An 18895-nucleotide genomic window follows, 5' to 3' on the forward strand; every position below is an offset into this window, starting at 1 on the left:
TGGGGAAGTAACAATACCCCAATGATCAATCAATCAATCAAATGTATTTATGAAGCCCTTTTTACATCTGCCGATGTCACAAAGTACTACACAGAAACCCAGCCTAAAACCCAAACTGCAAGTAATGCAGATGTAGAAGCACGGTGGCAAGGAAAAACTCCCTAGAAAGGCATTCAGAGCATTCAGAGTTAGAGACAGCAGGCATGGTAGAGAGAGAGACGAAAACAGCAGGTCCGGGACAAGGTAGCATGTCCGGTGAACAGGTCAGGGTTCTAAAACCGCTGGCAGAACAGCTGAAACTGGAGCAGCAGCACGACCAGGTGGACTTGGGACAGCAAGGAGTCATCAGGCCAGGTAGTCCTGTGGCATGGTCCCAGGGCTCAGGTCCTCCGGGAGAGAGAGAGAATTAGAGGGAGCTTCCTTAAATTCACACAGGACACCAGATAAGACAGGAGAATTACTCCAGATATAAAATACTGACCCTAGCCCCCCGGCACAAACTATTGCAGCATAGATACTGGAGGCTGAGACAGGAGGAGTCGGGAGACACTGGCCCCGTCCAACGATACCCCCGGACAGGGCCAACTCCGCAAACCAGCGACTTACTACCCTAAAGTATATATTTTTTTGTCATGTTTCTACAGGTATCTACATGATATTTGTCTATGTGGATTGGCAAATGGTAAATTCTGGTACTTACAGAGAGTACAACACTGGTAGCAGTTTTGGTTGCTTTTTTCAGTGGAGGTGAAGCATGCATTGCCAAGCTGGACATAGAAAGGAAAAGTGACAGTGAAATATTGTTTTGGATTCACAGTGATGAATCAGATATAACAGCAAATCGGCATCTGGGTAATGTCAGGTATGCTAATAATCGTGATTGTTCATGTCACATGAATGATCACTGTAGATCTGGAGTGTATTCATTAAGAGCTCACAGTAGCAAAAACTTTTTGCAAGAGAAAAACGAGTGTTTCTTATTTCCCTTTCGGCTGTTTGCTTCCGTTTGGTTTCTAATGAATACACCCCCGATGGGCGGATCTTATGTCTGTCTACTGTACACTAAACATCTTCAGAAAGGTTTTGTTATGTAACACATACTGTTACCATATCAACTTACTGTTTCCGTCCTTTTGAAAAGGAAGATATTTAAGTTACATTTCGTAATCCAGGGATTTGTATCATTATTTATTGAGAAGTGGAGCAGCCAGGGCCGGAACTACCTGTCATATGGTATGACGTAGAAATAATTCGTTTGATCGTGGTTTCAGAGCCTTTTCAACATTTAGTGAAAAACTGTTGATAGTTTGTTTTTAGATGTGAAGTAGGACATGTAAGTTTCAAAGAGGCTTATCGTAGTTTGTTACACAAGCGTTTCAAAAAACATAGCCAAGAAAGTAGGGCCTGTGGTTTGTACAGGTTAGAGGACATACCATTGACTAGTCCTGCGTGCATGCACATGCAAGCTCACCCTTGTGCATACACACGTGGTCAAAACCTTAAAGGCTTCCTGGAAGTGCTTCAAGTCATGTCTGTCATTTGAAGAAGCAGTCAACAACTACCAAATGCACATCCTCTCTGTACTCTCTGGAGATAAATCCATCTCCACTGGATAAGACAGCACAGCCTCTTCCGATCCGTTTTTTTCTAGGTTATGACACGTCACCTATTGTGTCATTGATGCTGAAATCGTTTAATAAACCTTAACTCCTGGGCTAAAAAACACACTCAATGGAGAATATCCTATGGAAGTGCTTTTTATTCCAGGAACCAGCTTAATCTGGGTCTGGGGAAAACGGCCTTGAAACCCTAACAGAACAATCACGCTCAGGTGCCCGTCCTAGCAGTGCTTGTTAGTGCAGAAAGTGACAGACAGCTAACAATAGCATGTGTAGTAATGCTGTGGTGCGTGACTGACTATGTAGTGTAGTAATGGGACCATTATCATTGTGCTAACTGAAGGAGATAGAGTAGGGAAGTTGACCCTATAAGCTGATCTAAGGTCAGTTTATATTTTCCCTCCTAATCATTAAAGGGGCAATCTGCAGTGGCTACATACATTTTTGAACTACAGTATGGAAGAACCCAAAATTTAAGCTTGTTTTACAAGCTTAAACAAAGTAAGTGTAAACAAACACTGTATAGCATCGGAAAAAAAATCAAAATAACAAGGGGAGGTGTGACCCGACAGAGCGAGGGAGAAAACGATGTGCTGCAGCACCCCCTGAAAAATTGGAATAAATAATTTTTTTAAAATGTAATTTTATGTATTTATGTTTTTATCACAAAGGTATTGTACTGAGCCTTTACTAGCTGTGTTTCAATGGACCGATATAGCCATCTGTAGCACTGTTTATCTCATGTCTCTCTCATGTCTCTCTCACTATCTACCTCCTCTTCATCCCCCCTTATTCTCTTCTCTCTCCCTCCCCCTTCTTTTACTCCCTCCCCTCTCTCCCCCTCCCTAACTCCCCCCTATTCTCTCTCCCTCCTTCTTACCCTCCCTCAACCTCATCTCTCTCTCCCCTTCCCTCACTCTCCCCTTCTTTATCTCCCTCCCCCCCTCCATTCTCTATCCCTCCTTATTTCCCTACCTCTGTCTGTCTGTTGACTCTCTCTCCCCTCCCTCCCTGTCCCTCTCCCCTTCTCTCTATCCCCCTCCTCACTCCCACATCCCTGCTTCACCCGCTCCCGCACCCTCCCCTCCTCTCTCCATTCTCTCTCCCTCCTTTCCCTGCCTTCCCCTCCACTCATCTCTCTCGCCTTCTCTCTCCCACTGACAAACGGACGGACAGACAGACAGACAGACAGACAGACAGACAGACAGGCAGGCAGGCAGACAGGCAGGCAGACAGACAGACAGACAGGCAGACAGGCAGACAGGCACACATACACTCATACACTCATACACACAAAACACACACACATATTGACGCTACACACACACACAGACACCTTTCACACTCCTCACACATTTTTTTTTTATTTTTATTTATTTAACCTTTATTTAACCAGGTAGGCAAATTGAGAACACGTTCTCATTTACAATTGCGACCTGGCCAAGATAAAGCAAAGCAGTTCGACACATACAACAACACATAGTTACACATGGAGTAAAAACAAACATATAGTCAATAATACAGTGAAAAAAAAAAAATAAAAAAAAAATAAGTCTATATACAATGTGAGCAAGTGAGGTGAGATAAGGGAGGTGAAGGCAAACAGATATATGTATAAATAAATAAAAATATAAAAAGGCCATGGAGGCGAAGTGAGTACAACACAGCAAGTAAAATAAAAACTAAAAAAAACACTGGAATGGTTGGTTTGCATTGGAAGAAAGTGCAAAGTAGAGACAGAAATAATGGGGTGCAAAGGAGCAAAATAAATTAATAAATAAATACAGTAGGTAAAGAGGTAGTTGTTTGGGCTAAATTGTAGATGGGTTATGTACAGGTGCAGTAATCTATGAGCTGCTCTGACAGCTGGTGCTTAAAGCTAGTGAGGGAGATAGGTGTTTCCAGTTTCAGAGATTTTTGTAGTTCGTTCCAGTCATTGGCAGCAGAGAACTGGAAGGAGAGGCGTCCAAAGGAAGAATTGGTTTTGGGGGTGACTAGAGAGATATACCTGCTGGAGCGCGTGCTACGGGTAGGTGCTGCTATGGTGACCAGCGAGCTGAGATAAGGGGGGACTTTACCTAGCAGGGTCTTGTAGATGACCTGGAACCAATGGGTTTGGCGACGAGTATGAAGCGAGGGCCAGCCAACGAGAGTGTACAGGTCGCAGTGGTGGGTAGTATATGGGGCTTTGGTGACAAAACGGATGGCACTGTGATAGACTGCATCCAATTTATTGAGTAGGGTTTTGGAGGCTATTTTGTAAATGACATCACCGAAGTCGAGGATTGGTAGGATGGTCAGTTTTACAAGGGTATGTTTGGCAGCATGAGTAAAGGATGCTTTGTTGCGGAATAGGAAGCCAATTCTAGATTTGACTTTGGATTGGAGATGTTTGATGTGGGTCTGGAAGGAGAGTTTACAGTCTAACCAGACACCTAGGTATTTGTAGTTGTCCACATATTCTAAGTCAGAGCCGTCCAAAGTAGTGATGTTGGACAGGCGGGTAGGAGCAGGCAGCGATCGGTTGAAGAGCATGCATTTGGTTTTACTTGTATTTAAGAGCAGTTGGAGGCCACGGAAGGAGAGTTGTATGGCATTGAAGCTCGCCTGGAGGGTTGTTAACACAGTGTCAAAAGAAGGGCCAGAAGTATACAGAATAGTGTCGTCTGCGTAGAGGTGGATCAGAGAATCACCAGCAGCAAGAGCGACATCATTGATGTAAACAGAGAAGAGAGTCGGTCCAAGAATTGAACCCTGTGGCACCCCCATAGAGACTGCCAGAGGCCCGGACAACAGACCCTCCGATTTGACACACTGAACTCTATCAGAGAAGTAGTTGGTGAACCAGGCGAGGCAATCATTAGAGAAACCAAGGCTGTCGAGTCTGCCAATGAGGATGTGGTGATTGACAGAGTCAAAAGCCTTGGCCAGGTCAATGAATACGGCTGCACAGTATTGTTTCCTATCGATGGCGGTTACGATATCGTTTATGACCTTGAGCGTGGCTGAGGTGCACCCATGACCAGCTCTGAAACCAGATTGCATAGCGGAGAAGGTGTGGTGTGATTCGAAATGGTCGGTAATCTGTTTGTTGACTTGGCTTTCGAAGACCTTAGAAAGGCAGGGTAGGATAGATATAGGTCTGTAGCAGTTAGGGTCAAGGGTGTCCCCCCCTTTGAAGAGGGGCATAACCGCAGCTGCTTTCCAATCTTTGGGGATCTCAGACGACACGAAAGAGAGGTTGAAGAGGTTAGTAATAAGGGTGGCAACAATTTCAGCAGATAGTTTTAGAAAGAAAGGGTCCAGATTATCTAGCCCGGCTGATTTGTAAGGGTCCAGATTTTGCAGCTCGTTAAGAACATCAGCTGACTGTATTTGGGAGAAAGAGAAATGGGGAAGGCTTGGGCGAGTAGCAGAGGGGAGGGCAGTGCTGTTGTCCCTGGTAGGGGTAGCCAGGTGGAAAGCATGGCCAGCCGTAGAAAAATGCTTATTGAAATTCTCAATTATAGTGGATTTGTCGGTGGTGACAGTGTTTCCTATCTTCAGGGCGGTTGGAAGCTGGGAGGAGGTGTTCTTATTCTCCATGGACTTTACGGTGTCCCAGAACTTTTTTGAATTTGTGTTGCAGGAAGCAAATTTCTGCTTGAAAAAGCTAGCCTTGGCTGTTCTAACTGCCTGTGTATATTGGTTTCTGGCTTCCCTGAAAAGTTGCATATCACGGGGGCTGTTCGATGCTAATGCAGAACGCCATAGGATGTTTTTCTGTTGGTTAAGGGCAGTCAGGTCAGGAGAGAACCAAGGGCTATATCTGTTCCTGGTTCTAAATTTCTTGAATGGGGCATGCTTATTCAAGATGGTGAGGAAGGCATTTTTAAAAAATGACCAGGCATCCTCTACTGACGGGATGAGATCAATATCCTTCCAGGATACCCCGGCCAGGTCAATTAGGAAGGCCTGCTCACTGAAGTGTTTCAGGGAGCGTTTGACAGTGATGAGTGGAGGTCGTTTGACCGCTGACCCATTACGGATGCAGGCAATGAGGCAGTGATCGCTGAGATCTTGGTTAAAAACAGCAGAGGTGTATTTGGAGGGCAAGTTTGTTAGGATGATATCTATGAGGGTACCCGTGTTTACGGAATTGGGGTGGTACCTGGTAGGTTCATTAATAATTTGTGTGAGATTGAGGGCATCAAGCTTAGATTGTAGGGTGGCTGGGGTGTTGAGCATGTTCAAATTTAGGTCGCCTAGCAGCACGAGCTCTGAAGATAGATGGGGGGCAATCAGTTCACATATAGTGTCCAGAGCACAGCTGGGGGCAGAGGGTGGTCTATAGCAGGCGGCAACGGTGAGAGACTTGTTTTTAGAGAGGTGGATTTTTAAAAGTAGAAGTTCAAATTGTTTGGGAACAGACCTGGATAGTATAACAGAACTCTGCAGGCAGTCTTTGCAGTAGATTGCAACACCGCCCCCTTTGGCCGTTCTATCTTGTCTGAAAATATTGTAATTGGGGATAAAAATGTCTGAATTTTTGGTGGTCTTTCTAAGCCAGGATTCAGACACGGCTAAAACATCCGGGTTGGTAGAGTGTTCTAAAGCAGTGAACAAAACAAACTTAGGGAGGAGGCTCCTAATGTTAACATGCATGAAGCCAAGGCTATTACGGTTACAGAAGTCATCAAAAGAGAGCGCCTGGGGAATAGGAGTGGAGCCAGGTACTGCAGGGCCTGGATTCACCTCTACATCACCAGAGGAACAGAGGAGAAGTAGGATAATGGTACGGCTAAAAGCTATGAGAATTGGTCGCCTAGAGCTACCAGAGCAGAGAGTAAAAGGAAGTTTCTGGGGGCGATAAAATAGTTTAAAGGAATAATGTACAGACAAAGGTATGGTAGGATGTGAATACAGTGGAGGTAAACCTAGGTATTGAGTGATGATGAGAGAGATCTTGTCTCTAGAAACATCATTGAAACCAGGTGATGTCATCGCATATGTGGGTGGTGGAACTGCAGGGTTGGATATGGTATAGAGAGCAGGGCTAGAATCTCTACAGTGAAATAAGCCAATAAACACTAACCAGAACAGCAATGGACAAGGCATATTTACATTAAGGAGAGGCAAGCTTAATCGCGTGATAAATAAGGGTCCAGTGAGTAGAGGTTGGTTGGGGTCGTGGCGATCCAGACAGCTGGCCGGGTATATGGCTATCGGTAGCAGCATAGGATGGAGGTCTGTTTGTAGATACCTCGTGCGTTTCCGTCGGTAGGTTCCGTGTAGTGGGGTTTTGTTCAGATAGCAGCCGATAAGACAGCCAACGATTAGCGGGCCTCAGATGAGCGTTCAGGTAACGCCGGGACGGAGGTGCCGGTTGGATAAATCCCTCGGGCAGATAACGTCGGCAGTCAGTCGTGAAGGCCCGGTGGGGTTCCGTATCTGCAGCAGCAACAAAGAAGCGGGTCCGGATGGTGATGGAACTCCTCAGCTGGCTAGCTCCAGCATGATTTGAGTTAGCTCCGGGGTCGACGTAAGCCAATAGTCACACGGTATGCAGCTAGCTAGCTGCGAAATCAAGGTGCAAGTGTCCAGAGGCTGCGGTTGGAATCCGGGGAAACTGAGAGAAAAAAAGTCCCGGAATGCTCCGGTCCGAGTCGCGTTGCACAAAAGTGCCGGTAGATTATCGAGCTAGAGGAATAGCTGATGACCGCAAAACGTGGGCAGCTGAAACACCAACGCTAGCCAGCAAACCGGCTAATTTCGGGGCAGCTACAGATTAGCTTCTGGCTAGCTATCGGAGTAGCTTCTGGATTAGCTTTCAGGCTAGCTTCTGAATTAGCCCCTGGCTATCTTCCACGATGGATTTTCAGATTGAGGTAAATAGTACTTATTGTAATTGGTGAAGCGGGTTGCAGGAAAGCTTTTGCAGGAAAGCTTTTGTAGTTGAGTTCTTGGATAATAAAATAAATAAAAGATATGTGAAGAAAAGGTGTAAATATATATATATACAGGACACGACACGACAACACGGAAAAATACGTCTGAACTGCTAAGCCACCTTGGTAAATCCACACATGCTGCTGCTACTCAGTTTCTTATCTACCCTGATTACCTAGTAACTTTTACCCCTACCTACATGAACATATATCAATTACCTCAACTGCCTTGTACCCCTGCATATTGACTCAGTACTGCTACTCCTTGTATATAGCCTCATTATTGTTATTTTATTGTGTTACTATTTCCTTAACATTTTTTGGGCAAATATTTCTTACTTTTTAACTCTGCATTGTTTGGATAGGGCTCCTAAGTAAGCATTTCCCTGTAAATCAAATCAAATGTATTTATATAGCTCTTCTTATCATCTAATATCTCAAAGTGCTATACAGAAACCCAGCCTAAAACCCAAAACAGCAAGCAATGCAGGTATAGGAGCACGGTGACTAGGAAAAACCCCCTAGAAAGGCCAAAACCTAGGAAGAAACCTAGAGAGGAACCAGGCTATGAGGGGTGGCCAGTCCTCTTCTGGCTGTGCCGGGTGGAGACTATAACAGAACAATGGCCAAGATGTTAAAATGTTCATAAATGACCTGCATGGTCAAATAATAATAATTACAGTAGTTGTCGAGGGTGCAACAGGTCAGCACCTCAGGAGTAAATGTCAGTTGGCTTTTCATAGCCGATCATTGAGAATATCTCTACTGCTCCTGCTGTCTCTAGAGAGTTGAAAACAGCAGGTCTGGGACAGGTAGCACGTCCGGTGAACAGGTCAGGGTTCCATAGCCGCAGGCAGAACAGTTGAAACTGGAGCAGCAGCACGGCCAGGTTGACTGGGGACAGCAAGGAGTCATCATGCCAGGTAGTCCTGTGGCATGGTCCTAGGGCTCAGGTCCTCCGAGAGAGAAAGAAACAGAGAAAGAGAGAATTAGAGAGAGCATACCTAAATTCACACAGGACACGGGATAAGACAGGAGAAATACTCCAGATATAACAGATTAACCCTAGCCCCCCGACACATAAACTACTACAGCATAAATACTGGAGGCTGAGACACTGTGGCTGAGGGTCATGAGACACTGTGGCCCCATCCAATGATACCCCCGGACAGGGCCAAACAGGCAGGATATAACACCACCCACTTTGCCAAAGCACAGCCCCCACACCACTAGAGGGATATCTTCAACCACCAACTTACCATCCTGAGACAAGGCCGAGTATAGCCCACAAAGATCTCCGCCACGGCCAAAGCAGACAGGAAGACCACGTCAGCGACTCAACCCACTCAAGTGACGCACTCCTCCTAGGGACGGCAAGGAAGAGCACCAGTAGGCCAGTGACTCAGCCCCTGTAATACGGTTAGAGGCAGAGAATCTCAGTGGAGAGAGGGGAACCTGCCAGGCAGAGACTGCAAAGGCGGTTTGTTGCTCCAGTGCCTTTCCGTTCACCTTCACACTCCTGGGCCAGACTACACTCAATCATAGGACCTACTGAAGAGATTCTTCAATAGAGACTTAAAGGTTAACTAACGAGTCACAAACCCGGATCCGGGATCCCCCCATCAAAGAAGCTGACTAGCATAGCCTAGCCTAAAGCGACAAGGATATCATATAATAAAATGTTCATGAAATCACAAGTCCAAGACACCAAATGAAAGATACACATCTTGTGAATCCAGCCATCATTTCTTATTTTTAAAATGTTTTACAGGGAAGACACAATATGTATTTCTATTAGCTAACCACGATAGCAAAAGACACAACTTTTTTTTCCCACCATTTTTTTCCTGCATAGGTAGCTATCACAAATTCGACCAAATAAAGATATAAATAGTCACTAACCAAGAAACAACTTCATCAGATGACAGTCTGATAACATATTTGTTGTATAGCATATGTTTTGTTCGAAAAATGTGCATATTTCAGGTATAAATCATAGTTTTACATTGCAGCCACCATCACAACTCTCACCAAAGCAACTAGAATAACTACAGAGAGCAACGTGAATTACCTAAATACTCATCATAAAACATTTCTGAAAAGTACACAGTGTACAGCAAATGAAAGACAAAGATCTTGTGAATCCAGCCAATATTTCAGATTTTTTAGCGAAAACACAATATAGTATTATATTAGCTTACTACAATAGCCTACCACACAGCCCCATTCATTCAACATAACGTTAGCGATAGCAAATAAACCAGCAAAAGATATTCATTTTTTCACTAACCTTCTCAAACTTCTTCAGATGACAGTCCTATAACATCATATTACACAATACATATAGAGTTTGTTCGAAAATGTGCATATTTAGCGGCACAATCGTGGTTATACAATGTGAATAGTAGCCAAACTTCAAACAAAATGTCGGGAGAAATCTTGGGAGAGGCACCTAATCTAATCAATAACTAATCATAAACTTGACTAAAAAATACAGGTTGGACAGCAAATGAAAGATACATTAGTTCTTAATGCAACCGCTGTGTTAGATTTTTAAAATTAACGTTACTACGGCATACATCGTGCGTTACAGCGAGACCGTGCCGAAATTAATGGCGAATTATAGTTTAACATTTTTCAACAGAAATACGAATTAACAGCATAAATAGTTCTTACTATTTGATGAGCTTTCATCAGAATCTTGTGCAAATTGTCCTTTGTCCAGAAGAATCGTTGCTCGGTTGTAGATTGTCGTCTTCAACTTTGGAATTAGCAGTAAACATTAGCCATGTGGCGAAGACGTGCCCAACTCACTATAACGCAGCACAAATGAAATACCGAAAATCGCAATATACTGATATAAACTGATATAACTCGGTTTAAAATAACTACATTATGATGTTTTTAACACCTATATCGAATAAAATCAGAGCCGGATAAATCTAACTCCTATAACGAGAGCTTTTCAGAATGCATTCCTGAGGTCTGTCTTGCGTCATGGCGAACGTTGAAAAGAGTGCACCCCCGGTTCCAAGAGCCTTTATACGGCCTCAGATCTGCTTAGCAACACCATTCCAATTCTCACTGCTTACTGACATCTAGGGGAAATCGTATGCAGTGCATGTCGACTCATAGATTACATGCAAATTAATAAACTGACCCTGGAACAGAGTGCCCGATTTCAGATTTCTAACTTCCTGACAGGAAGTTTGTTGCAACTTGAATTCTGTTTTACTCACAGATATAATTCAAACGGTTTTAGAAACTAGAGAGTGTTTTCTATCCAATAGTAATAATAATATGCATATTGTACGAGCAAGAATTGAGTACGAGGCAGTTTAATTTGGGAACAAATTTTTACAAAGTGAAAACAGCGCCCCCATATTGACAAGAAATTAAGACCGAGTCTGCGTCTCTCACATGGGTAGGCAGATCATTCCATAAAAATGGAGCTCTATAGGAGAAATCCCTGCCTCCAGCTGTTTGCTTAGAAATTCTAGGGACAATTAGGAGGCCTGCGTCTTGTGACCGTAGCGTACGTGTAGGTATGTACGGCAGGACCAAATCGGAAAGATAGGTAGGACAAAGACCATGTAATGCTTTGTGGTTAGCAGTAAAACCTTGAAATCAGCCCTTGCCTTAACAGGAAGCCAGTGTAGGGAGGCTAGCACTGGAGTAATATGATCAAATGTTTTGGTTCTAGTCAGGATTCTAGCAGCCGTATTTAGCACTAACTGAAGTTTATTTAGTGCTTTATATGGGTAGCCGGAAAGTAGAGCATTACAGTAGTCTAACCTAGAAGTGACAAAAGCATGGATTAATTTTTCTGCATCCTTTTTGGACAGAACATTTTTGATTTTTGCAATGTTACGTAGATGGAAAAAAGCTGTCCATGAAACAGTCTTTATATGTTCGTCAAAAGAGAGATCAGGGTCCAGAGTAACGCCGAGGTCCTTCACAGTTTTATTTGAGACGACTGTATAACCATCAAGATTAATTGTCAGATTCAACAGAAGATCTCTTTGTTTCTTGGGACCTAGAACAAGCATCTCTGTTTTGTCCGAGTTTAAAAGTAGAACGTTTGCAGCCATCCACTTCCTTATGTCTGAAACACAGGTTTCCAGCGAGGGCAATTTTGGGGCTTCACCATGTTTCATCGAAATGTACAGCTGTGTGTCATCCGCATAGCAGTGAAAGTTAACATTATGTTTTCGAATGACATCCCCTAGAGGTAAAATATATAGTGAAAACAATAGTTGTCCTAAAAGACCGAAATTTACAGTTGATTTGTCAGAGGACAAACCATCCACACAGACAAACTGATATCATTCCGACAGATAAGATCTAAACCAGGCCAGAACTTGTCCGTGTAGACCAATTTGGGTTTACAATCTCTCCAAAAGAATGTGGTGATCGATGGTATCAAAAGCAGCACTAAGGTCTAGGAGAACGAGGACAGATGCAGAGCCTCGGTCTGAACCATTAAAAGGTCATTTACCACCTGCACAAGTGCAGTCTCAGTGCTATGACGGGGTCTAAAACCAGACTGAAGCATTTCGTATACATTGTTTGTCTTCAGGAAGGCAGTGAGTTGCTGTGAAACAGCTTTTTCCCCCAAAAATGAGAGGAATGGGAGATTCGATATAGGCTGATTAGTTTTTTATATTTTCTGGGTCAAGGTTTGGCTTTTTCAAGAGAAAGTCTACACCTGTCCTATTCGGCACGTGTGAAAAATACATTTGATTCGATTTTTGATTTGGCAGACAGGCAGTACTCCTAACCCCCCCCCCCCCCCCGCCTCCGAACTCTCCCCCCTATTCTCTCTCCCTCCTTCTTACCTTCCCTCGATCTCATCTCTCTCTCTCCCTCCTCTCTCTCTGTCCTCTCTCTCCCCTTCCCTCACTCTCCCCTTCTTTATCTCCCTCCTCCCCCCTCCCCCCTGCCTGCAGACAGGCAGTGTATTGGACACAAGGGTCTTGCAGTTCTAGAAACTAAGATCCTTTTTATGAATTCTTGAATGAATTCTGAAGAGGATATTGGTCACATTTTTTTTTAGATTGACTTGAAACTTGAATCTGTCTGTCTGTCTGCCTGTCAAAAAGGCTTTTGGGTCGATTGAATTTACATTTTATATGCCAAGAGTCATGACAGTCCCCCAATCACAAATATGTCAAATATGTGACCCCTATGACCCACAATTAAGTCACTTCCTGTAATCGCAGGAAGCTGAAATTCAAATTACAGCCTACTGGGGACACTCTTTAACGGTCCCCTTTCAAGTCTGTACGTTCTACAGAAATGACCGTTCTACCGAGGATGGAAGACAGTGTTTTTGTGTAACTGCAGGGAAAGAATGAAGGACCATGTTGAAGATGAAGTAAGACACTTTCTGTTTGCCACAGGAAGCTGAACCTCAATACAGGGCATCCCTATATGGTCATGATTTGTTGTCTGCAATGACAGTTTAATCACAGTCAACAGGGGCTTCATGCTTATGTGAGGGCTGTAAGTAATGCTTTTCTATAGAAGAAAAGCTTTGTTCTCTGTGAAGAGTTCATTTCACATGGTCAGATGTAGGCTTGCATTCATCGGAAGCGTCTGTTGAACGATCCCGTGTGAATTTTGTTTCTTGCCTCAACTGTTCTACCGATGTCACTCAAAAGACAGAGAGAGGAACAAAATCCCAGCAAAATCCCAGTCTACTTGAACAGAGCAATACTCAATCATGAGGCATCAAAGCCAAAGGAACTGAATAATATTAAGAAATGCTATATGGAAGGAAAGTAGTGTGGAAACGTACCAAAAAAACTAAACTTCCTGAACAAAACGTTTCACTGTAATAGTGAAGGTGTAAACTTGGCAGTAGAAAACCTAACCAGTATATTTGACCTCTCAGCTTTCCTATCAAATCTAAAAAAATAAAAAATAAATTATGAACAACAATGACAAATGGTTTGATGAAGAATACAAAAACCTAACAAATTAATTGAGAAACCTATCCAACCAAAACCCAAAGACCCAGAAAACTTGAGCCTTCACTATGGTGAATCACTAAAACAATACAGAAATACACTACAGAAAAAGAAGGAACAGCACATCAGAAATCAGCTCAATGTAATTGAAGAATCCATAGACTCACAAACAACAACACGAAGGGTTATCTATCCAACACGGAGATGAATCGATAAACCACTTCTCCAATATTTTTGGCCCTATAACAAAGAACAAACAGCAAAAACATTTACATGATCATACAAATATTAGAATCAACTATTAAAGACTGCAAATACCCACTGGATTCTCCGGGTACATTGAATGAACTACAGGACAAAATACAAATCCTCCAACCCAAAAAGGCATGTGGAGTTAATGGTATCCTACATGAAATGATAATGATTATACAGACCACAAATTCCAATTGGCTATACTTTTAACATCATCCTTAGCTCTGGCATCTTCCCCAATATTTGGAACCAAGGACTAATCACCCCAATCTACAAAAGGGGAGACAAAGTTGACCCCAATAACTGCCGTGGGATATGTGTCAACAGCAACCTTGGGAAAATCATCTGCATTATCATTTACTGCAGACTCATACATTTCCTCAGTGAAAACAATGCACTGAGCAAATGTCAAATTGTCTTTTTACCAAATTACCATACAAAAGACCACGTATTCACCCGGCACACCCTAATTGACAAAGAAACAAACCAAAACAAAGGCAAAGTATTCTCATGCTTTGTTTAATTCAAAAAAGCTTTTGACTCAATTTGGCATGAGGGTCTGCTATACAAATTGATGGAAAGTGGTGTTGGGGAAAAACATACAACACTATAAAATACAAACACACACATTTCTTTCCACATTGCCGTGGGGTGAGACAGGGGTGCAGCTTAAGCCCCACCCTCTTCAAAATATGCTGTCGTAGCCAAAAGGTTTGAGAATGACACAAATATTTTATTTTCACTAAGTCTGCTGCTTCAGTTTGTATGATGGCAATTTGCATATACTCCAGAATGTTATAAAGAGTGATCAGATGAATTGCAATTAATCACAAAGTCCCTCTTTGCCTCTTTAACTGAATCCCCCAAAAACATTTCCACTGCATTTCAGCCCTGCCACAAAAGGACCAGCTGACATCGTGTCAGTGATTCTCTCGTTAACACAGGTGTGAGTGTTGACAAGGCTGGAGATCACTCTGTCATGCTGATTGAGTTCAAATAACAGATTGGAAGCTTCAAAAGGAGGGTGAAGCTTGGAATCATTGTTCTTCCTCTGTCAACCATGGTTATCTTCAAGGAAACACGTGCCGTCATTATTGCCTTGCACAAAAAAGGTCTTCACAGGCAAGGATATTGCTGCCAGTAAGATTGCACCTAAATCAACCATTTACAGTACATTTAAGTCATTTAGCAGACGCTCTTATCCAGAGCGACTTACAAATTGGACCATTTGTCGGATCATCAAGAACTTCAAGGAGAGTGGTTCAATTGTTGTGAAGAAAGCTTCAGGGTGACCAAGAAAGTCCAGCAAGCACCAGGACCGTCTCCTAAAGTTGATTCAGCTGTGGGATCGGGGCACCACCAGTACAGACTTGCTCAGGAATGGCAGAAGGCAGGTGTGAGTGCATCTGCACACACAGTGAGGCGAAGGCTTTTGGAGGATGGCCTGGTGTCAAGAAGGGCAGCAAAGAAGCCACTTCTCTCCAGGAAAAATATCAGGGACAGACTGATATTCTGCAAAAAAGGTACAGGGTTTGGACTGCTGAGGACTGGGGTAAAGTAATTTTGTCTGATGAATCCCCTTTCCGGTAGTTTGGGGCATCTGGAAAAAAGCTTGTCCGGAGAAGACAAGGTGAGCGCTACCATCAGTCCTGTGTCATGCCAACAGTAAAGCATCCTGAGACCATTCATGTGTGGGGTTTCTTCTCAGCCAAGGGAGTGGGCTCGCTCACAATTTTGCCTAAGAACACAGCCATGAATAAAGAATGGTACCAACACATCCTCCGAGAGCAACTTCTTCCAACCATCCAGGAACAGTTTGGTGACAAACAATGCCTTTTCCAGCAACACCTTGCCATAAGGCAAAAGTGATGACTAAGTGGCTCGGGGAACAAAACGTTGATATTTGGGGTCCATGGCCAGGAAACTCCCCAGACCTTAATCCCATTGAGAACTTGTGGTCAATCCTCAAGAGGCGCGTGGACAAACAAAAACCCACAAATTCTGACAAACTCCAAGCATTTATTATGCAAGAATGGGCTGCCATCAGTCAGGATGTGGCCCAGAAGTTAATTGACAGCATGCCAGGGCGGATTGCAGAGGTCTTGAAAAAGAAGGGTCAACACTGCAAATATTGACTCTTTGCATCAACTTCATGTAATTGTCAATAAAAGCATTTGACACTTATGAAATGCTTGTAATTATACTTCAGTATTCCATAGTAACATCTGACAAAAATATCTAAAGACACTGAAGCAGCAAACTTTGTGGAATTTAATATTTGTGTCATTCTCAAAACATTTGGCCACGACTGTACAGTATATCAACGAATTGGCGAGGGCACTGGAACAGTCTGCAGCACCCAGCCTCACCCTACTAGAATCTGAATTAAAATGTCTGCTGTTTGCTGATGAGCTGGTGCTTCTGTCCCCAACCAAGGATGGCCTACATCACCTAGATCTTCTGCACAGATTGTGTCAGACCTGGGGCCTGACAGTAATTCTCAGTAAGACAATAATAATGGTGTTCCAATAAAGGTCCGGTTGCCAGGGCCACAAATATAAATTCTATCTAGACACCGTTGCCCTAGAGCTAAAAAAAAAACTATACATACCTCGGCCTAAACATCAGCGCCACAGGTAACTTCCACAAAGCTGTGAGTGATCTTAGAGACAAGGCAAGAAGGGCCTTCTATGCCATCAAAAAGAACATACAATTCGACATACCAATTAGGATCTGGCTACTTGAATCAGTTATAGAACCCATTTCCCTTTCTGGTTGTGAGGTTTGGGGTCCGAATAACAAACCAAGAATACACAGAATGGGACAAATGCCAAATTGAGACTCTGCATGCAGAATTCTGCAAAAATATCCTCTATTTACAATGCAAAACACCAAATAATACGTGCAGAGGAGAATTAGGCCGATACCCGCTAATTATCAAAATCCAGAAATGAGCCGTTAAATTCTACAACCACCTTAAAGGACGTGATTCACAAACCTGCCATAACAAATCCATCACCTACACAGAGATGAACCCAGAGAATAGTCCTCTAAGCAAGCTGGTCCTGGGGCTCTGTTCACCAACACAAACAGACCCCACAGAGCCCCAGGACAGCAACACAATTCCACCCAACCAAATCAAGAGAAATCAAAAAGATAATTACTTGAAACATTGAAAATAATCAACAAAAAACAGAGCCAACTAGAATGCTATTTGGCCCTATTTATGTATATTTATTTTCCCTGTTGTACTTTAACTATTTGCACATCATATGACATATGAAATGTCTTTATTCTTTTGGAACTTTTGTGAGTGTAATGTTTACTGTAAAAAAAATGTTTGTTTATTTCACTTTTGTTTATTATCTATTTCACTTGATTTGGCAATGTAAACACGTTTCCCATACCAATAAGAGGTGGGCGAGAGAGAAGGGCGAGTGAGGTGGGAGAGAGAGAAGGGCGAGCGAGGTGGGAGAGAGAGAGAAAAATACATAGATTAGAGGGAGGGGGAAAGAAAGAGAGAGAGAATGGAAGGAGAGAGCGGGAGAGGGTGAAGGAGGGACGACAAAGAGAAATATAGAGAGAGGAGGGAGAAAGAGATGGAGAGGGAGGGAGGGAGAGTGTCATTTTTGTGATTGCTTTGTCTATGCGTCCATATTGGGATTCTAATCTTACCTCATTGAATGCAATGTATTCGCTTAAGCATTAACCCTGTGACACTCATCTTTCCCATCGACTGCAATTTGTTGAGAAAAACGTCAACCCTGTGACACTCGTCTTTTCACATTGACTGCAACGTACCAGAGGGTATCTTACCTGGACCCCTGCATGTCTGCTTGAGTGTGTCACTACCGAAAGAGAGAGTGTGCGTGTGTGTCAGTGTGTGTGTGTTCTTGATACACTGCCACCATGGCTTTGGCTGAGAAGCTGTTGACGTCCTGTGGTAACAGGGTTCCCCTTGCTTTCCCCAGCCCTCCTTCTTCCCGCCCCTCACCGGCTGCCTCGTCATGTTCCGGCGGAAAAAGAAGAGGAGGCCGGAGATCTCGGCGCCACAGAACTTTGAGCATCGGGTCCACACGTCATTCGACGCAGTGCAGGGGTGCTTCGTGGGCCTGCCGCCCCAGTGGCAGAGCGTCATCGACATCCTGAGGAGGCCAAAACCGGTGGTGGACCCGTCCCGGATCACCAATGTGGAGCTCAGGCCCAAGAAGGTACAGTGGGGTGCCTCATGCCCTATCATTGTTATCATTGTTATTATTAGCATTGTGATAATTATTATCATCATTATTATCATTATTATCATCATTATTATTCTCATTATTATTATTTTCATTATCGTTATTATCAGTATCATTATCATCATCATTATCATTCTTGTCATTATTATTATCATTATTATCATAATTATTATTAGTTTTATTATTATTATAATCATTATTATTATCATATCTATTATCATTATTATTATCATCAGTATTATCATTATGATTATCATTATCATCATCATTATTATCATTATTATAATTATTATTATCATTATTATAATTATTATTATCATATGTATTATTATCATCATTATTATTATTATCATTATCATCATTATTATTATCATTAACAAATTAACTCTAAAGGCAGTGTTATTTTTACAACACTCGAAAGTGTTAATTTAACACTGGATTCAGAGGAACTAATACGGGCACTGAAAGTGTTACATTTATCACCTTCAGAGTTAAATGTACGGAAGTGGATTTGCTGTTGTCAACTACTGTGCATTTGATGTTCAGTTTCACTTGACCCAATTCAAGTAAATAACAATAATGATATCTGCATGCTTCTGTGTATTCAGTGTGTTTCATGCACATACTTTATTATACAGGACTCAGATAAATACCTGTGTGTCTTTATACGTACTGTATATGAAAGCATTGGTAAAAATAAACACCTGTTTTAGTGACATCAGGACATGCATATGAAATACTGAATGACGGGTTTATTTGTTTGTTAGAACAATAGAGACAGAGACACAGTTAGAGGAAGTGTTTGGTAAAGCACTTTTAAAGAGACAACTTTTTGGGATACTCTTTCGAGGCAACATTCTCCCTGTCAGTATGTTGCTCTTTTAGGT

The 18895-nt window shown here is 42.7% G+C and overlaps 1 protein-coding gene across 1 annotated transcript in view; it reads left to right on the forward strand.

The window, feature by feature from the left end:
- LOC129817729 (serine/threonine-protein kinase PAK 6-like) overlaps positions 1-18895 on the forward strand; it is a 50044-nt gene that overhangs the window by 17166 nt on the left and 13983 nt on the right. Inside the window, exon 3 of the mRNA XM_055873240.1 lies at positions 17742-17981. Within this exon, the coding sequence (XP_055729215.1) occupies positions 17778-17981 (204 nt within the window). The 5' untranslated portion in view covers positions 17742-17777. The remainder of the gene's footprint in view (positions 1-17741; positions 17982-18895) is intronic.

The sequence above is a fragment of the Salvelinus fontinalis genome, chromosome 20, assembly GCF_029448725.1.
Source record: "Salvelinus fontinalis isolate EN_2023a chromosome 20, ASM2944872v1, whole genome shotgun sequence".
NCBI classification, from domain to species: Eukaryota; Metazoa; Chordata; class Actinopteri; order Salmoniformes; family Salmonidae; genus Salvelinus; species Salvelinus fontinalis.